Source organism: Martes martes (assembly GCF_963455335.1).
Source record: "Martes martes genome assembly, chromosome: X".
In the NCBI taxonomy this organism is placed as follows: Eukaryota; Metazoa; Chordata; class Mammalia; order Carnivora; family Mustelidae; genus Martes; species Martes martes.
This window is the reverse complement of record NC_137897.1, coordinates 4,465,849-4,487,919: the sequence shown is the minus strand read 5'-3', so window position 1 is coordinate 4,487,919 and position 22,071 is coordinate 4,465,849. Positions and strand designations below refer to the sequence as shown.

At 49.8% G+C, this 22,071-nt stretch overlaps 1 protein-coding gene across 3 annotated transcripts in view; it reads right to left on the bottom strand.

The window, feature by feature from the left end:
- The window catches only part of STS (steroid sulfatase), a 468,425-nt gene that overhangs the window by 368,994 nt on the left and 77,360 nt on the right, over positions 1–22,071 (bottom strand). For all 3 annotated transcript variants that reach the window (XM_080795177.1, XM_080795178.1, XM_080795176.1), the window contains exon 6: positions 15,051–15,187. In XM_080795177.1, coding sequence (XP_080651303.1) covers positions 15,051–15,187 — 137 coding nt within the window. The remainder of the gene's footprint in view (positions 1–15,050; positions 15,188–22,071) is intronic.

The following is a 22,071-nucleotide window of genomic DNA, read 5'->3' as shown; positions in this document are numbered from 1 at the left end:
CTAAATATTATAGCGGAATGTTTGCTGGGATTGCCACACGTGCCTTGGTCCTGCCCGGGTGACCTCCCCCACGTTCCTCCATCCCCTACACTGTAGTTTTTACACCCCCGGGCTAAGGTTGCAAAAACCGCTTTTTGCACAAAATGGACTACTTTGCTACAAAATGCAGTTTTACTGGAAACCCACACAGGAACGAGAGAGAAAGGAAGATGTGCACCGTACACGTTTCCTTTATTCTTGCTGCCTTGTCACTGATACTGGGTTTTTCTGATACTGTGCTTTACGTGCAGCTTTCCAGAGGTGCTTACACGCAGCACACACACCACCAAGAATCGGTTAATGGAGAAAAGCATGCCCTGGTGAAGATAACGATGAATCTGTAAGAACAAAGCAATGAAAATGAACGCAGTTGAGGGCACAGTGTGGGACCAACGACGACGATGATGCAGCATGTCTGACGGGAGTGCAAATGGGTCAGACGGTCATGGAGGAACAGACAGAAACTGACTTTAAGATCTCCACCTGTACGTCCCTGGTGGCCTAATGTGTCTTTGTCTTTAACCACACACTACTCCCCATTTGGCTCTCTGATAGGAGTTATATCCCTCACTCTTTAGAAAGTGCTGAGCACAAAGCCTGATAACATGTTTGAGGAACTCATGTCCAGTGGGCATGAGGAGCTCCACGTTCAAATGCCAGGAGGTCACCCACGTGCACAGATGCCGGATCCTGCTGAGCAGACGGGGACAGGGAGCCAACGAGATTTGCAGAGCTGACCTCTAGAGGTCCAGTGAGATTTGCAGAACTGACTTCCAGAAAGCCAATGGGATCTGCAGAGCTGACCACCAGAGGCCCAACGAGGTTTGCAGAGCTGACCTCCAGAGAGCCCATGGGATCTGCAGAGCTGATAGTCACATACCCGGATGTCATCCTTCCCCCTAAAATAAGGGCAAGCTCTGTGATCTCTCCCACGGCTGCTCTCAGAGCAGAAAGGAAACCAAACAGCAGGCCAACGGCATTTCATACACTGAGCCTGGGAGGAGATGGCCCTGGCCTACGGCGTGCATTTCCAAGGCCATCTAGACCCGATTACCAGCAAGGTAAGAAGAGCCCTCCTCCACATAAAATAGATAGTTTCAGTGGGAGAATAAGGAAATAGCCTTTCTGCGGCGAGCCGCCGTGGCACGGGCACGGACTCCAAAGCGAGGTCAGGAAAAACGAAGCCGTGGACGAAGCAGGCAGAGGTCACCTGTGGAGGCACACCAGCTGGGGCATCTCTTGACTCCTGGTGAGACGGGCCGGGAGGAACTCGGCAGGATATTAAAGCTCCTGCAAACACAGAGGCAGGGGACTGCACACCGTCTGGAGCGGATCCTGCCTGTCCTCGCCAACACTGTGGCTGTCCTGAGTCCTTCACACTGTTCTGGTCAAGGATTCCCTTTCTCCTTCCCCAGCCTCATGGACGGCAAGCATCCCGGGCCAATGGCACTTGACCAGCACCCGCTCCTATCCGCTGGCGCTGGATTTGTGCGGAAGCGGCCCCCAGCTGGGATGCCCGCCCAGAGAGACCCGCACGCATAAAACGAAGCATTTCAGAGACCGAGGCACCCGCCCTACGTGTGAATACTGTTAATTCCTTCCATGTCAAAATAAATCACAATGTACTTTGACTTCGCGGCCTCCCCTCTGCTTAGCTGCAAGACAGCAGAAAACAAAACCCAAATGTCAAGCTGTGTCAACAAGGCGAAATGGGTTTTTTTCCTCAAAGTCAGTCCTCGAGGCTTCAGAGATGGTCCAAGAAACTTACTGACTGTAGGTTGTCTTCTGCCTAAAGTACGGCAGGTTTACTCGCTAAAATTCAGACGCATAAATGCATTTACACGATGGTTGTTACTGATGCGACTTGGCAACACACAGCAGCGCCGACAAAGGTATCTGACGGGCAATTCTACCTGTCAATGATTAAAGTTAAAATCCTTAAAATGCGGTAATTTTGTCATATTTGTTCTCTCCCGAGTATTGTCTTACTTCGGCATGAAACAACATTATGACAACAGCGTTCCTTCGATAAGCACTTCCATTAACCGGAGATGTGCACATGTGCAGAAGCTACGGTTTGCCCCGGCAACGGGCTCAAGGTGATTCTGCAGCTGAATGTCACTGAGGACTTGTTCTACAACATCAGGGACTGATAAATGTCAGAAGCCAATGGGTGCGCCTATGGTTGGAGATGTGAAAAGAATGACATCGGGTGTGCAATTTGCAAGCACCCATGTAAGTCCAGAAACGACACACCTCTGTCCCCACTGGAACTCTCTGCATCGATGGCGTTGGTGGTGCCCGGTGGAGAAGATCTATTTTGGATCGAGAAGGAGTCATTTATGGAAACGTGCTACTTTTTCCCCTACTGCTTGGGAGCAAATAAAATAATGTACACAGTCTTGCCATAAAGAAACTGTCCTCCCCAAATGCCTTGTTCCTAAGGAAACAAGAGTCCTGAGCCATCACCGTCTCCAGCCCGGAGCTCCGGCGCCGTGTTGAGAGAGGCGGGTCCAGTGGCTGAGCCCAGCAACCAGCTCAGAACGCAGACAGTGAGCAACCCCCAGGCTCTAAGCAAACCTGAATTCCGGTTCCACGGGACTCCTTGGAGATGCCCCTCGTACAGACTGTAGGCACACGGTCATGCTCAGTGATCTCAGAGGACAGAGACATGGAAAGGTGGCGGTCATTCCATTGTCTCACGGGCAGACAGGTCACAAGACTCCAGCCCATGAAACTGTGCCCTGGGACATCTATGGCCACGTGCCTTCTGCCTCCAGCAAACGAGCATTAGGGAGTTTACTGAGAGAACCGGCACGAGGGAGGCACAGAAAGACAGCAGGGAGTTGATGGGAGGTGTGTGCAGCCATCATCGTCATCATCATAATAGCAAACTGTGCAGAGGTCTTCATACAACCCGAGTCCAGTTCAAGACATCCAGCAACACAAGCAATGGTATAATCTCATTTTACAGACGAGGAAAGAGGCACAGTGAGAATGATAATCTGCCCCGGCTTTCACCCAGGGGCTCCCCGGGGGTGCAGCAGAACCTCAAGCTTCAGGCCCCAAATCTGCACCCCTCCCTAGCACGGCTGCCGCCAAAACATGGCCAAGTCACGTGTCACGAGGCCATGTGTCCCACTCGATACCATCGTGGACACAAACGCATGGTCTTGGGCCTGAATTCTACACTTGCTCCTTGAGCCTGCTGGGGCACGCCCCTTCCCTCCCACACGCCTTGCTTTCCATATCGGCCAAATGGACGAGTGAGGGCCCATCCTCAGGAGGCCGAATGAAGACTAGTATGGATGCCTGATGCCCGGAGAGAGAAGATGGTCCCGAGTGAGGACAGGGATGCTTATTATCCGGAGCATCGGTGTCGTTACGGCAGGGGGCAGGTGGTAGCGGTGTGGCTATGGGACATTCCGAATGATGGAGGAAACCGGGAGAGCCAGAGGGAGACGTGAACACATGACCCTGGGCCACCCACTTAACACAGCCAGGAACAGTCCACATCCCTAACGGCCTTTGGCCAATCGTCTTATGAGGTGGAAGAAAGAACCGAGCTCACGAATTGCTTGCTTTTCATTAAATCATATGTTCGTTAACAAGCTAGAAATGTCTTCTAATGATCCCTAATTGTTCTCTTCCCGTGCTGAACGCAAAAATCAATGGGGCTTTAACACTGGTCATTGAATATCCTGGAAACGAGATAGACACACGCTAGTTTCTGCCTCCCCCCTCTCGCTAACTCTCTTTGAAAGTGAAAAGCTAAATAGATGAACTACAAGTAGAGGCCATCAAGGGGGAGCAGCGCAGGGTCCCGGGAGCACACCCGGAGCTCTGGGACGCGGGTGGGATCACCAGTGAGGTCAAATGCCCCATGGCATCAGCTGCGCGTTCCCTCCTTGCTGCCTGGGAAGACGGTAGGGAGCAGAGCAGCAATGTCCTGCTGGGGGCATTTGGGGACAGCCGCTCCCCTATGGGATCTTAAGGTTCTGTGCCCCTAGCCAGGAGCCAGGAGCAGGTGGAGGGGGGAGGGGTGCAAAAGACCCCCCTGCATGGTCTCATGGACTTTAGCACCAAATCCACTGGTGATGACACAGGGATGAACCGTCAGCACCGCCCACTCACAGAGCAGACCTTCCCTCACGAACCACCTTGTGCTGCTCACCTTGGGATGTGACCACGGGTCGACACCTACCAGGCTGACAGCGGCCTTGGGGGCCTCATTAGTGTGAACTCTGCACACACCTTGCAGGAAGAGCCTGACCTGACATCAGCTGCCCAGAGGCAAAGCGCAGCACTGGGACAGCACGACCCATCTTCCTCAACAACCACGCTAGCCAGGAGCGCTGACCACCTGAGACCAACAGCTATAACAACGAGCAAATGGTCACACAAATGGACCATTTGACAAATGGTCCATACTTTACATACCTCCCTGTAAAGCAAGAGACCATACACATATCTGGAGGAAACACAAGGGAAAAGATACATAACTTTGTAGGTAGAAAACGCCTTTTTAAAGCCCAACAACAATCCCCAAAGTCACAGAGGAGAGGGACTCAAATCTGACCACAGAAATTCACCAGAAAAAGAGTCTACAAATAAAATGAAAAGACAAAAAAACAGGAAAAAAATTTGTAACATACGACAAGTAAATTATTAATGTCCTTCATATGTAAAGAGCCCATAGACATCAATAACAAAAATGATAGACAACACAATAAAAAGCACTGAAGGGATATGAGAATGGAATTCTTAGAAGGAAAAACATAACGGCATGAAAATGGATAGTTTCAATGAAAGGTGTAACTGGGAGGAAAGCTGAAATGGTGAAATTGCAGTTTTCACCTGAGAAATAGAAAAGTAAACATCTTTTCCAAATCATAATATCTAGAGCTGTTGATATTATGAGAAAATTAGTATTCACACACATCATCAATGGGTGTCCCCCTGTAAAGGTTAAAAAAGACAGGATGTTGCAGACGATACCTACTAAAATTCAGTTTTCTAAGACCCTTTGATTCAGCACTTTTAATTCTGGGAAACATGTCTTTCAGGAATGTTCCACAAATTCACAGAGATAAACAGAAGAGAAGAGAATCGTCACCACGGTGCTGCCTGAAACAGAAAAACAAAAACTGGGTAGCAGCTCTGCTGTCCCTCCTAGAGGAAAGCTTCAGTAACCTGAAGTTGAAGAAACATGATGTGGAAATCGAAATGCTGAAGTTGAAAAACAGCCCAGTATTTACTTGTGTAGAAAAGGAAAATGGCAAAAACCTCTGCGGAGAGTTTGCATAAAACATTTAATAATAGGACCATGTCTTAATTTATTATATAATATTGGCAACACAGAAGCAGTAGCATCTGTGTCTGAGATCGTCAGTGAGGCTGCCCATCACGGGGAAGGCAGGTCCGTAACGTCACTTGGGTCTGTGTTCTTTGGTTTCGCTCGTGTCTGACTACTTTGGCAATCAGAAAAACAACTACAATGAGGACAACATTCGAATTAGAAAAAAAAAAATACTGATGGCAAAGACATGTTGCAAAAACGAGATGCTGATGGACGGGTACCTCCAAGCTGTTCTCCTGAGGTCTGTGCACCCAGGACTCAGCTGTTGGCTCGTCCTGCCACAGGACAGCCCCTGCATGGACAGAAAACTGTCCCCACACCGAAGCACAGAGGGCAGCAAGATTCCACGTCGGCCGGGGCCATCCCACGCCGGCCGTGTTCTGCAAACCATCACTCACAAGGGAGTCCTCAAACACATCTCAGAAAGTGACAATCATAGAAAATCCTGGCATAGCTGACTTTGTTTTCATGTACACTAAATTCATTTATTTTTTCTTCATATCTGGAAGGTGTATGCACTTAAATAAAGTTATATTCTAGGAACAACATCCCATAGATGACGTTCAGGAAGTTCTGCATTTTAAAAATGCACATTAAGTGTTCTGACCTACCTCCGTGGCACATTTCCTGAATTCTTTTGCACACGCCCCGAAGCTTAGAGCAAACCTTTGCAAATCAAGCATGTGATTTCTTTACACTGTCTCTTGATTCACTCGGTTTGGCGACCGTGGAGAGAAAATTACACCTAGGTGGGTCCGTATTAGACATCCCTTTACAATGCATGCGTTATCCTCACTTCCTAGATGTCTTCCTAAAGTTTTCACAACCTCATTAGGTATCCTGCATTCAGGTAAACAGTGCTCTCCAGGAGCAATTTCAGATCTGCTGGAGTAAAAATTCTGTCCACTAGGCAGAGGTACTGTAACACAGGGCCCGTCAGAAGTGCCCGGGAAGAGACTGTCAGTCGGCAGGCTCTAGGTCATGATTATCTTGGTGAGAAGGACTTACGGCGACAAGACCGGAGGTTGTCTTTTATCTGATTCAGAGCTGATGTACCGCTCCAAGGCTATACACACGCTTTGATAGTCTGGGATAAGCTAGTAGAGTTCCTTGTTTTCTTGCCTTTTTTAAAAAATCAATCTCCACTTTGGGGAATTAGCATCCCACGGAAGTTACTGAATTAAACAAATTTAACAAACTCTGCCAAAAAAGTGTGCTATTTAAGATGCACCTGAAGAGACACATGAGGTCAGAGGACCCCAGGTACACACACACACACGCACACGCACACGCACACGCCCCCAAGCAAATTAAAGTCTGCTGAAAAATTCCAAAAGGGAATTTTCAATGAAGAGAAGCACCAGTGTGAAAATAAAATCCAATTTGTTGCTTGAGTTGAGTTTTAATAATTGTGTCAGAGAAGCCTTGGGATTCAGAAAAAGCCAATGCTGGCTGAATCGTTAGAATACACTTTGTAAGTAAACTGAGCGCTACAGTTAGCAGCGGCAACTTGGAGAACATTGGACGGCCTTGGCGCTTCACCAGTGCATCCCGGGACTAGGGGCGTAAGAAAATGTGCTGACTCGCCGCATAAATGACAACAGACTTTTTATTTGTTCAGTTTTTAAAAAAGCCAAGAGAAATGTCTCCTTTCTTTAAGAAGCCATATAAGATGGCATACGTAATTTTAACAGGTTTCCTGTGTCATTCATCGTATTAGTGAAGTTTTTTTGGGGGGGGGTGATTATTGTCATGATTATTATTATTTCAGAAATCGTAATGCTCAGTGCTACCAAGTGTGTAGGGATCTGACACACGATGTTGACACAACCAACTCCCTTTCCTAGTATTTATCTTTTAATCCATCCCTTTGTACACACTCCTTCTATACCTCAGGGATTTTCTCTTTAGTAGCTACTACACGTGCTTTTAAACTGATGTGTTACCAGTATTTTGAGTTACCTTTTTTGACATCAGGAAATTTTAAAATTTATATGAGTCTATCAACATTGCCCTTCACTATTTTTTTGCTTTTAAACTTAGAAAGAGCTGGCTCTAGCATATCCTGGATCAATAAAGCCCAGTAGTAATGATGTTCTTGTATTCTTTCATGGGTCACTTTTCCAAACTCAATCTGCATGGGGAGTTCAGTTAGATGAGTGGGAGAGAGCAGCACAACACAAAGCCAGATTGACAGCAGACCAGGTGTCATATGCCACCTCCGTGATCTTGGGTAAGTTACTCTAGTTGCCGAAACTATAGCTCCCTGAGAAACTGCCTTCTTTGTCTGGACCAGCATCACTTTTTTCCTCTTCTCTTCATCTTTGTTATTTTCATCATCATCCTCATCGTCATCATTCTTCATTCGTCTTCATTTTCTTCACCACCACCATTATCTCCATCACCATCACCTTCTTCATTATCATCACCTTCAGCACCATCACTACTATCATCATACCATCACTGTCATCACCATCATCACCATAAGCATCAACACTATCACCACCATCACCATCACCTTCTTTGCTATCATCATTACCATCATCAGCACCATCAGCAGCAGCACCATCACCATCATTATCATCACCACCATTATCACCATCACCATCACCACCATCATTAAAATCACAACTATTATTGTCATCACCATAATCACCATCACCATCATCATCATCGCCATCACCACCATCATTATCATCACCATCATCTTCTTCACTATCATCATTACCATCATCAGCACCATCAGCAGCAGCACCATCACCATCATTATCATCACCACCATTATCACCATCACCATCACCACCATCATTAAAATCACAACTATTATTGTCATCACCATAATCACCATCACCATCATCATCGCCATCACCACCACCATTATCATCACCACCATCATTATCATCACCATCATCTTCTTCACTATCATCATTACCATCATCAGTACCATCAGCAGCAGCACTGTCACCATCATTATCATCATCACCATCATCATCATCTTCTTTACTATCATCACCATCACCACCATCATTATCACCACCACCATCATTAACGCCATCACCATCACCATCGTCACCATCACCATCATCATCATCACCATCACCACCACCATTACCATCACCACCATCACTATCATCACCATCATCTTCTTCACTATCATCATTACCATCATTAGCACCATCAGCAGCAGCAGCATTACCGTTATCATCACCACCACCACTATCATCATCACCATCAGCACCATCACTATCACCACCATCACCATCATCTTTTACAAAATCAACATCACTACCATCACCGTCATCATTACCATCTTCATCACCATCACTATCACCACCATCACCACCATCAGCAGCATCATCTTCATTATCACCATCATCCTCATCTTAAAAATCATTCTCTTCATCGCCATCACCACCATCATCACTGTCACCGTCCTCCTCTTCAAAATCATCACCTTCATCACCATTAACCACCACCATCATCATGACTATCATCCTCATCTTCTTCATTATCATCACCATCACTATCACAACCATCACCTTCTTCACTATCAACATCACCAGCATCACCAACATCACTGTCATCTTCACTATCATCATCATCACCACCATCATTATCATCTCCATCACCATCACAACCATCATTATCATCACCACTATCATCATCCCCATCCCCATTATCTTCATCACCACTACCATCACCATCAGCTCATCCTCCTCTTCAAAATAATCATCACCTTCACCACCACCACCACCAGCACCAGCACCAGCACCACCACCATCATCATCATCACAAGCACCATCTCTTTTCAGTGCATGCAATATACTTACTAAAGTACCAGGCACCATCAAGGTAATTATGATGTCTTCCAAAGTGTAATCAACCTATGGCAATTAACATTATCATCTATTCTTAGCTGTCTGCCTTGAAAGGTCAACTTTACATTTACATGAGATTCTCTTTCTGGGCTTCCTGATCTTCTCCATCATTCTGTCTAGTCTGGAGCCAGGGCATCCTGGGTTCATTTATTTATTTTTATTTAAACTCTACAGAGCACACTTTTAAACACAATGCAAGTGAAAAACACGTTTAAGAACTCACAACACATCCAACCTTGGTTGCAGAAGACTGGAGGATATACTTGTTCCACATGAGAAGCTTATGAGTTTTATTACAAAAGGCTCCAATGTTCTGCTTCCCACTACGTCAGAGTAGGGACTGGCCCGAGCACAGTCCATTGTGATGTGCACCACAGCTACAAGGTGACAACGAGTCACGCGTTCTGAGCATTTCAGTCTTTATACCGCCTCCATGCCACAGAGCTGACAGATGGGGCTGTGCTGTACAGAGCCGGAAGCCAGCATGCTTTAGTGTGCACAGACCACCTCCCTCCCTCCCAGAAACCTACTGAAAACCTGGAACTTTGGCCAGTGACCAACCCTTGAAATAATTTTCAGGTCTCCACTGAGCATTTGATAAAACTGGAAGCTCAGTTAATGAATGTGTGGTCCATAATGGCTCTACTTGCTCCCTCTAAAGCACGCCATTACTCATCCCGTGTCTTGTGCAGACATCAACCTCCACTCTGAAAGTGAACGAAGCTAATCTGCTATTCCAGTCGCTGGGGAGCAGAGCCTGGTGTCTTTTATGTGCGTGCACTCACAAGGAAGGAGCCAGCTGGATGCCCCGGCTCTCCAGTCCCTTGATGTGCTTGACACTAGAAGCCTGACTTCTTGTCAGCATCCCCCCACACCTGTGCATACCTGAAACGGATCCACCTCTACCATCTAAACACTTTTACCTCCTCCCAGGTTTCCAACACATCATGTTTGGAGGCGCAACCCATCACCTCCCAAGCCACTAGCCCCCCATTCTCCTCATTGCCCTGCCATGGCCTGACACGTGGGTCATTCCCTAATGCCCCAAACTCCAAGGCTGAATTGTCTTTTATGATACTCTCTGGCAACACTGCAGTCTACAGTCTATTCAAGGACCCATCTGCTGCCTCAACACCAGACTGAAAATTACCCAATTGCCCATCCTGAGCCAACACCTGACTCCTGGTCTCCTTCCAAGCAGAACACAGACCAGACAGAGTCCAGTGAGTTATGCCCCTAACCACGTCCCTCTGTGCTTCTCAAAGCAGTACCCCACCCCCATTGACCCTGAGCTCTTCAAATATCGCACGCTCAGGTACGTCCTACGACCCTAACATTCCTAGTAGCTAAACCTATTTACGTCTTTTCACCTCTTCCTAGTTGGAGTTGACTGTCTTTTGAAGTATGCTTTACCCCTGAATTCTGATAACCCCACTCCTACTCTTCTTGGTCTTCTACTTCTCTTGTTTTCCCTTTGGGGATTATTTCTATTTTGCCCTTCCTCTGAACGGTCGACCCGGCCTCCCATTTTCAGTATGCATCAGAAGCAGAGACGTTATTTCCACGCTTTAGAGGGAGGCCCCGTTTATCAAGAGAACGAGCGTTTAAAAACTCGAGATAGAAAACCGATGTCTTGAATCCCAAAGGAAATATCCAGTATGGTGGCCCAGATTACATTCCTCAGAGAAGAAAAGAACCACAATACGTATGTTACCATTGCGTTTTTAGACCTTGGGATGCTAGCTGACGAGAAGCAGACACAGAGAAGTTCATCTCTCAACTTTTACCTTGGATGTCAACGGAAAGAAACCTTGAGTCGTGACTTACTCAAGTGTTTTCAGTATCTTTTCAAAGCACTCTTATCCACTCCCACAGGTGGACCTTCATGCACACAGGTAAAAGCCACGCTTTCCTGGCAATGTCAGCACCTTGGACAGGACCTTGCACGTATCAGGCACCTGACTGTCCTGATTTCACCCTTAAATATGATTTTGGGGGGCCCCTGCTATGCTCGTGGTCTGCAGCATTCCAGAAGCAAATGTCTTCTACAGGAACCCAACCAGAGCAGTTTGGCCCAGGCACATGGACCTACTAAGTGAGGGATTATCCACAGGGTCTCACAACGGTCCTAGAAAGAGTCCATGTTTAAAGGGAGACTCCACTAGACTCACGCCCACTAAGCCAAACCCCGGTTAGAATTATGCCATAGGTTTGAGGGGCTCTGACCAACACCCAAGTCTCCCCACGTGCTTGCCTTCCTTGAGGTACTTGGGACTATCCTGACCTGCTAAATGACACCTTCCAATTTATTCTCCATTCCTCAAGATGGATTCGATGTGTGGCCACGGATACCACGTGCTATGTGCTCAGCTCTACGTCGGGCATGGAAAAGAGGAGCTCGCGCTGTCGCATGACCCCTAGCTTGTCTTGCATGAACGCATCTGCTATTTTTTCCTTCTGGTTGGCTGTGTGTCCCGTCCCTGCGCCCAGAGAAGGTGGCCCCGTCCAGCCCCACGGAGGGAAAGGCAGGGAGAAAGGGAGGATCAGAGCATCAGACACAGGCACCAGCGGGTACCACATCACAGATACTGGGCAACGGAGACCTCGGTCCTCAAGACCTCTGCATGCCAACAGCAAGGCTGGTAGTGCTTCTGCTGAAGAAAAAACAGCTTATGGTTTTGGTTTGAAAGAAAAAAAAAAAACCCACGTCAGCCACGGGATCCCAACCCTTGAAGTGGCAGGGACCTTTCTCTTAGTTGAAAGGACCGACCTGAAGCCTGAGATTTATATCGTCATTCACCTCCTTGTGCTCGAGCGGCATCTCCCTTTGTAGGATCCAGAACGGGCTAGTGGAATCCTGAGCAAGTGCCGATTGATGATGCCTTCCCGTGGCTCTAGGAACAGCACGGGGCTCCGACTGAATGCTCAATGCATGCAGATTCCGCCCGACAGACCGGAGGGGTCGTCTGGAACCGTACGAGGCACAGAGAAGAAACCAGCGGTGGCAACCACCTCCGTCCCTCTGCCTGCTCCCTCTGCCCCGCTCGACTTCACAGATCCCAAGAAAGAATCACTCCATTTCGGGGGGACGGAGAACAGCTAAGATAGCACGCCCTCAAGATACCGGCTGCCTGTCTCAACACACTGATGTGGCTTATTCCTCCCCAAAGCTCTACATCTTCAGAATTACTTGGGATTGAAAATTACACTTCGTGAAGGTGCCCCAACTGCCCCCAGGATACGAGTGTGAGGGTATCCTCCCAAAATGACAGGCTGGACTGTGTGCACTGGCCCCATATGCCTGTCCATCCCCTCCCCAAACTCTCAAGCAGCACGTTGGCATTTTCACCAGGACACGCATTCATCCCTTTCCACGGATTATGAACGAAGGCCCACCACCCGTCGGGGTCCTTAGAGGGAGTCTAGATCCAGGATGTGAGCCCCCCACGTGGGGTCGGTGCAGGACCCCTCTGCGGGCCTCGCTGCAGATCTACCCACTCACCATAGCTACCCAAGACGGTGCCATCCCTCAGCTAAGAATAAGGCAATGAACACAAGGACGTGGCGTGGGAATGGCCATGGAAGGAGCACAACTAAGTAACGAACGTTTCTGTCACGACGATGCCTTTCCCGGCACAGGGAACCCGGCTGTGCAGAAAGCTGGGTTCCACCGAATGAGGTCGCGTCCAACAGTTTTGAAAGAAAATGCTCCAAAAGGCAGAGACGCGCCCTCTGCCGCTACCCACTCCTCTCTCACGGGCCTCTCTTGCAGGAGGCGTCATTTTAAAGCAAATATCCCCATTTCGTTTTATTTTGTAATTATTCAGAACGCCGCAGTCCCCTCAGCCTCATAAGGAAAGGCTTTTCTTGGAAAGAAGGGATGTCCCTTGAAACGCTCAGATGCGCTGGACTGGGAAAACAGGAGAAACCTCCCAACGGGTGGACGTCACTGCTTACGGGGAGGACTGCAATTTTTGGCAAAAAGAAAAGCACAGAATCATCTACAAATGGGACATCGGGTTCTAATGCAGCCCTCAAACACTGAAAAACATGATCTGTTTCATTCTAGAGGGGACCCGGAGGGGGAAAACACTGAACGTCAGAGTTGCTCATGAGTCAGGGCACGCACCTGTGGCAAGATAATGAACTAAAAACTCATCAGTCCGCCGGATGGTACCAGCACGAGCCTGCGTGTTACCCCACAAACGGAGTCGTCCAAGAAACCCGGCCCTTAAAATACAACAGTCATCAAGGAGGTGAAATGTTTTGCCGAGTCACAGCGCGAAGGTGTGGAACACGTAAAGGGATTCACAGGCAACATTTCAAGCAGGAGAAACGAAGAGAGGCAGGCTCGTCCTGGTGTCCGGGACAGCCCCAGTACAGGCATCTGTCCTGTCAGTCTTGACAAGGACAATGTGGTGCTTTCGTGAGCCCCAGCATTCGTCACAGGGACCCTCCTCTCCGTTCTACAGAATCACAGACCCTCAGAGAAGAAAGAAGCCAAGGGCTTCCCTCATCTGAATTCTTCACGTAAAGACGACAGACTGGACGCCTAACTCCTTACGACCTCTCTCGGATTCACGGACACTGTGCATGGGCAGCTGGAGGGAGCACGAGGGTCCTGTCCCCTTGTGTCTTAAGACAGCACTCCTTTTGAGATTTAACAAAACGAAACAAACCGAAACTTGTTCTTCTCATCGTCCCCGTAGGCAGCCAGCATCACGTTCAATTTGCAGCTTAAAACCAACCAAAAGAAAAAAAAAATGCTCCTCGGCAATGGTCAGGTTATTTCCAAATCACGTCGATGAAAGAGCTAAAAACTATCAATTTGGTGCACAAAGAAAAAGGAAGAATGAGAAAAGAAAAAAAAAAAGAGGAAAGGAAAACAAACATGAAAATCGTAAGCAACCTGTGGGCTGGTGACATTTGGACAATGGTGTCCCCTTTGGTCCACAGGGATTGCGCAACATCTACACAAGGGACAGCGTCACCGGCAAAGACAGGCACTGAGTGACGGGTTCAGACCCCTGGCTTCCCCTTCACGCTACAGAACACACCTGACATCGCTCGGGTCTGCCAGAGAATAGCCAAGACGGCAGGGTCACGGTGATCTCATGGACATGGAGAGGACACTTTTTTTTAAAAAAAAAATAAGTGTTCCCAGCACCTCTGGAAACACAATGGCACATTTTTCGAGAAGAGAGTAATTTTCTTAGGAAGGAGGAGAAGGGACACATAGGACAAGACCGTGTAACGGTCCTCACGGGGGCGGCCACAGGACACCAGCCCTGGATGAAGGAAACACAGGGGCCGTGGCTACAGACAGAAGGGCATCGCCAGGAGACCCCACAGCGGCGTGCCCTGGCCGTGCGCACCTGTGGTCTTCTGCGTCCCCAAACCTACCACTTACCTAATGTCACTGCAGAAGACACAGCGTTGTGCCCATTTCCTTGCTAACAGGTTCCACGACAGGAAAGCGAACACCGCGTTGGCTCCTTTTCTCCAGTCGCCTGCACTTGTCAGTCCCCAGACCCCGTCTTCCCCTGGCAATGAGCCTCTGCCTACCGCAGCCACGCCCTTGGGGCTGAAGACGCCGTTTACACTCCATCGACCTTTCTGACTTACCGTTTCATTACCTTTCTCAAAAAATCCAAAAACCCATCTGCTGTCTATACAGGCATGGGGCACCGAGGTGGCCCTTCCCAGGACGCGAGGGAGAAGGAGGAGGACTCAGAGACGCCGTGAGCACACACGGAAGACAAACACACACATACCAACGCTCCAGTCCATTTCCTCGACAGCGTCGCCGTAAGCGCCGTGTTTGCTTTTGCCGGCGAAGTCCTTGGAGGAGAAGAGGGCCGTGTGCACGTGCAGGTACGACAAGACCAGGAGGAACGGCGTCCCGGCGTTCCTGCGAGAGGAGAGAGTGCAGAGCATCGTGAGCACGTGGGCCTCCGTTCCTACCGCCATCAAACTAGCACGACGTGAGGCCGTCTGAAAAGTCAGACAGCACCACGAGGTGAGGTCCAACACTGCACGTGTCCTCTGGAGAATGGACGTGTGCACAGAGAAGAGTCATGGTCGCCCTGTCCGGGCCAGCAGGCTCACCGGCTACGTTCTCAACACGTTCCCCACGGACACGGCTCTGGAAGGAATGTCGTGGGAATGGCCTGCTTTGCCCTCAAATTCTATTCTTCCTTCTCTATACATTGATGAACAAGAACTCGAGGGTCTTCAAAAGCAAATTCTCTTTGGGATATGTACACACGCACACAAGCGACTGCCTGGTACACACCCATTTCTTGACTTCTTACGGCAACACCTGTCTCCCCATCTAATGCCAAGTCAACTGTCCCGCCATATTGCCCACCTTCTACTACCCAACTAGTCTCCTCGAATAAAGGCCCCACCGTCCACACTGACGTTTTGCAAGTTACCGGGAACGTTCTTTGACCTCATCCCAAGCGATAAAGAGTGTCAAGTTATTGCAAAAGCATTTCCTCGTTCAGAGTGTATCAAAACAGCCCGTGTTCTAACGGGCGAGAACACACAGCTGGGAGAGAGCTGTAAGTCACTGCCAACAGGGGGGCCTTGTGACAACAGTAAGGAGCCTGGGGAGTGTGGGAAGATCTGGGGGTTTTCACTCGGGTCTGCTGAGAGGGGTCAGGAAGTCCCAACACCTCCTCCTTGCCTCACATTGATCTCTGACCAATGCACTTTGAGGAGGCCCTTTGGTGTCATGGAACCGGTTCAGAGTTCAACTTTGTCCAGGAAAGTGCTAGAAACGCCTTTCTGTCTCAATGGGGCTGTGGTCCAAGTGCTCTTCTCTTGGCTGCTGGGCAGAGACTGAGTGAACGATGGACTCGACAGGCGGCAGAACACCCTTTCTACGGGGGCGTCCACGAGCACACCACTTGGGTTCGTCCCATTCCCATAACGCCTTACGGGGCCGTCCTCAGAGCGGCTGCTCATCACCCTTTACAGGGAAGGTGGCTCCTTGCACAGAGATTCCCGTTGCCTTTTGAAACAGATCATCAGCCTGAAACTCAACCTCTGAGGGAGCCGGGTCCCTGCTGGCTCACGACCAACTTGGGCACGTTACAGTGAACCATCTGCGTGGCTCTTCAGAGCGGCAGGGCTGCTGCTGAATTCTGTCATGTTCCCTTTCCACAAGAACGTGCCGGGAAGCGACATGGTTATTATTCTACAACTAAGTAAAAAAGACCAACCTCCCCCCATTCCAAAATCATCAAAAGCCAACCAGCAAACAGGCAGAAACCTCGTATGGGGTCTACAGCACCTCTCCCCATCAAGTGGGATTTGCGCGAGAATCCAGACCCGAGACATCTGGTCTACCAGGACTCCTGCCCATTACTTGTCAGAAAGGGAAGAAGATGCCTTTGCGTTCAGATGGACCCACGCCAGCTGCCGTCTGTGCTTACGGTCGGCACGCGAGGATGTCTACCAACGCGTTGCTCTGGCTGCCTCTAAGAGCAGATGCCCTCCAGGACCCTGGGAGAAGGGATACAAAGCCGTGACAGGGCTCTGACCTCTGTCCCAGGGGCCACCCGTCCGAGTCATCCTGGGGGAGGTTTCCCCACACCCGGATGCACTGTGGCTCCTTTTCAAGAGTCAGATGATGGCCCTAAAACCCGGCTTACAGTCCCCCAAATAAACACACCGTGACACTCTCCCTACATGGACAGGTACATGACGTACAGGTACCATGTTGCCCTCCTCTGCTCTCCTGCTTCTTTGTACATTTAAAGGAAAACAGATCGGGCACTTAAAAAGTCAACCTTCCGCGCTCGTGTGTGATCAGAGCAGGTGATCATGGGATGCGGCAGAGACCGGGCTGAGGATGGGGAGGCATCGCGTGCCCGAGAGCTTCCGAGAAAATAATAAATACGTAAAAGATGTAGAAGGAAGAGCCCGCCATCGGCCTCCCTGGCAGGATCCTAAGCCAGGGCATTCTGAAATGTGAGCCCAGAAGGAAGAGACGGGACGATGCCGTTGTCCCAACAGGCCAACCAGGCAGCCTGATATAATCAGCGTCCACGGCCCGGGTGCTCGAGAGCCGTCAGGGCAGCAGGGAGTTCAAGCCGAGCCCCGGAGCGGGACTCCTGTCCTGCAATGTCTGCGGACCCTCGGCGGAAGGGGAGAAGGCCGTCCCCGCGCTCATCACCACACTGTGCAATATTTCTAGAAGATTCTGTGTTGTCATCTCTCGACAGAGCCGTGTTTCACTGAGCACCTAGATCCTGCCAACCCCAGCCCAGGTCCTGGGTGTCCGCGCGCCGTGAGGAGGTTTTAGAAGCACCAACAAGCCTGGAAAATGCAGAGACACACAGCAGCGTGCAGAGCTCTGCACTGCAAGGATGGACCGGGCAGGAACAGAGGTCCGGTCCTCGGTGCACAGGAACGGGCCACACGCCCACGAACCCGCGGTGGCCTTGCACACGCCCTGGGCTGGGACTGGCAGCCTGCTCTCCGGCGAGCGAATTCTCGCTGAGCAGTATCGTTCCCGGCACAGAGAGCGGGTCAGGCTGGTGGGGGCGGTCTGGGTCTCGCTTCCCTGCCCCCTGAAAACACACGACACTCCACGGAGTCGGGGGCGGGAGAGTTCTCGCAAACAGCCGAAGTCCTGAGCTGTCTGCCGGAGCGATTCAGCACACGGCACTTTGGGAAGTTGACTGCCACCATCTTGCACACTGTGGGAAAAGACCGAACCTTCTCCTGCCCCGTGCTTCGCTCTATTTGTGAAAAATACAGCAGGCAGGTCTGCGCCTTCCGGGAAACCTGCAATCATTTCAATCCCGGAGTCAGAAGACACACGTCCCATAAACGCAGAGTGAAAACGCACACAAGTGGATACTGAAGCCGTTAATTTTTTTTCCTGTCTGCCACGAAGATCTTGAACAGAATATTCCTCATCCGAGGACTGGACCCTTATCATGCCACCAAGATCCCAACTTGACCGGTGCTAGGAGTAGCGGGAATGCAAATGGGCATGTCTGTGGGTTTGGTGTGGGAGCCCTTGGAGGCTGGTGATGCCAGTGATTACAGGAGGCACAAAGCGGCAGATGCCGGGAACATCACACGGACGTGTACATGCAAGATTGCTTTGTTCCTGTATGGCTGACATGGTCCGAGACACTAAAACTCCAGAGCTCAGCTCTGCTGGGTCCTGCCGCCGGAATGCAGCTTGAGCTCAGAACTTGCTCCCAGAGAAAGGACGATTCCAGGGGGTCAGCACCCGTGAATGGTTTTCACCAACACGTCGGTGTCAGACCCATCCCCGTGCACACCCACAGAGAGGACAACAGTAGACACCTGTCCTCGATACTCACCAGGGCAGCTACAACCCCGAGTTCTGTAACACAGAGCCCCTAAACTACTCATTCAAAAAATCAGAGTATTTTTTAAGGATTTCATTGATTTACTTATTAGAGACAGAGAGCATAAGCCGGCAGAGAGCATAAGCAGGCAGAGGGCGAGGGAGAACCAGACTCCCTGTTGAGCAAGGCGCTTGACGTAGGACTCGAACCCAGGACCCCAGGATCATGACGTGAGCGAAAGCCGACGTTTAACAGACTGAGCCACCCAGGAGCCCCAATCAGAATATATTTTTTAAAGATTTTAGGTCATCTTTGAACTCAACGTGGCACTCAAATGCACAACCCCAAGGCCGAGACTCACGTGCTTTACGAACTGAACCAGCCAGGGGCCCCGACATCAAAATAATCTTCAAACTAAAATCCCACGGGGGCACCTGGGTGGCTCCGTGAGTTGAGCGTCTGACTCTTGGTTTCAGCTCAGGATGTGACCTCAGGGTCACAAGACCGAGCCCCCCGTCGGGCGGCATGCTCTGTGGGGAGTCTGTCTGCCTCTGTCCCTCCCCCCACTCGCACTCTCTCTGTCTAAAATAAATATATAAATCTTTAAAAACTAAAATAAAAAAAATAAATAAAAAATAAAAAAATAAAAACTAAAATAAAATGAAAGTCCATACAGGTGTAAAACCTTTCCGAAAGACACCCCACGAACACACAGGCTCTGCTATGTCTTGGGTCGCGGAAGGCAAGTCCTTGGTGTGGCGTCGTGAACACAACGATTTCAACTGTTGCCATTTTAACAGCAACAATTGCAACTTTCTACTTGACATACTTTTGTCCTTTAACTTTTTAGCGTTGCACATGTTACTGCTGGGACCACAGGAACATGGAGAGACATCTCAAAAAATAAAAAAAGACAAGAAAAGTAGGGAATGCACCTTTCCTCCCCCCAAAAAGAGATGAGATGGACGCCCCGTTCTAAAAGCCAATCCGTCCAAGCAGAGTTTAAAAAGCGGCCTGATTTCGGTCTTTGCTCACGTCCCTTCAGCGTGTGCACACTGGCCCCATCGGCTGGGCGGGGCTTCACACGGGGCTCTCTGTGCAAGGATTCCGCGGACGCAGCCTCGTGTGACTCTGAGGTCTCTCGTTAGATTCAAGGGCTTTTTGGCCAGTGAGGATGCCAGGCTCTGACCCCGTCCATCACCACCTGTGATGCCCCTTCCTCAGAAACAATTAGGATTGTTGTAATAGGAAATGAGATTTGAGAGAGGAGATGCATTTTCCAAAGTGCCTTTGGAAAATCAATCATGTGTCTAGGCCGTCGCTAGAAGAGCATCTTAAAAGGTGCAGAGAGCCTCCTTAGACGGACCCTCAAAGGGGAAAGGAAAAGGAGAGTGTATTCACCCTGTAGGAGTAAATCTGTCCTGCTCGGAATAACTGTTCCGACTCAGACATTAGCTGAGCCACGTCCCATTCCCAGGAGCCCCGGGACCGATACCACCCATCCCTCATTCCCTCAGCAGCCTGGACCTGCCGTGGACCTATGAACTCCACATGCACTGCTCATGCTTCCTGATTTCCAGTTTAGGTCATGATCCCAGGGCGTAAAAGGGATCTGTGTGTTTGATGGAGAACGGGGCTGTGACAGCGCTTTATCCACGTCCCACTCTGTCAGAGGTGACACAGATCTGGACGTGGAATCACGAAAACAAGTCTCCCTCCACAAGGGAAGGTGGCTTGCAGAATGCTCTGTCTGGGACGGGAGCACCTTCAAAGAGCCACAGGTCCCCTTCGCTCCGGAACCTGTGTCCCGGTGACCCGTGCATGGCAGAGGCCCATCCAGGGGCATCTAGCCTTACCGAGCAAGACCGTTCTTCAATTACCTAACCTTTCCACCAGTGAACGTGTGTGTGTGTGTGTGTGTGTGTGTGTCCCTGTACACGGCCCTTAATTCTGATCTGATGCACGACTGTCGCCGTGAATTAAAGATCAATATCCCCGCTATTCCTTTCTGGCTTAAACTCTTACTGAAACGAATAAAGTCATCCCACGATCCCTTTCTTTGCAACATGCTCTGGGCCAAATCACAGCCGTGCATTATGGCCACTTACACCACGGTCTGGCTGGAGATGTCAAAGGCCACCCTGTAAGTGCATTTCAGGCTTCCAACTGTGCCCAGTATCGACGGCAGCAGAACCGGATAAAAGGTCAGGCCTTCTAATGGCACATTTATCAGCAGTCCCACGTTTTAGGGCTTTACGAGGACACCAGCTGCGCTTGCAGGAAGTCTCGGTCTCCTATACAGCTCCAGAGCACCGGACACGGCAGACAGAGCTGTTCCCCACGACCCTCCCGTGAGGACATCGTCTCTCCACGGCCACGTGACGTCCCCCCGCGCCCCATGCTTTCCATCATTCCCACAGCGTGTCACCTCCCTTTCAGCACCAGTCAGGGATCAGGGTTTATTAACGGCGCAGAAACGAGATCTCACCACTCTGGGAAGGCAGAGATTAGAAACAGAAGTCTACCTCTTTTCTAGAGGGTGGGTTTTTTCTCAGATGCCCCATCCTAAGCGTAACCAGAAATTACTAGCGTTTATCTCACTTCTAATGACAGCCTCTTAGAATACCCATGCACTAGCGGAGAACATGCTGTATACATACAAAATACACCCTGAATTTGTTCAGTACGCATTGAACGTGGCGGCCTGGGCATCCGAACCCTCGCGGTAAAGTTCATAGAATTTACGAACCCAGTGACTGGAGACCGTAAACCGTACAAATCTCGAGGGTGCGTATAACACCATCATCCTTCAAAACACCCTCTTCAGCCTGCACATGTGTGGTTTGCAGAGAAAGAGAGAGCAGTTTCTTTCAACGTAAATGTTTTTCCTACCCACGGAGCACCGTTTTCGATGTATTTACAGAGGAAAGGGGCCGACATCGCCGGCTCTCCGCACCGAGAGTGACCAAAGTTCACCTGCTCTGTCGAAGACGACGAGAAACGGGGGTCTCCTTCTACCCACGGGCATCAACCTTTTTAAACGTGGCCTTGACTTACACGAAGGGAAAACTACGTGGTGAATAAAATTAACTCACTGAGTTCACCTGTTACTAGGCAGCCTGTGAATTCTTTTCAGAGTCAGCAAACACCTCTCCATCTCCATGGCAATGAGGGGACGGGACATCAGAGGTCCCGTAAGAATTACCGGGATGTGTTCTACTTCGGGGGCACCAGACCCGGAGTCTTCTGTTTCCATCTGTACCATTCCCTGGTCTGCTTCCTCCTCCTCTTGTAAGGAGGAGGTAAGCTGGCAGAGTCCAAGGCACCTCAAAGGGATCCACAGGGCCCGCTCCGACAGAGAGGACGGCCTTCGTAGGCAATTTACTGTGGTTTCTGGATCCAATCTCTACTATTACCCACACGGCTCTGGCCCTCCGCTCCGAAGTGTGCAGACTCA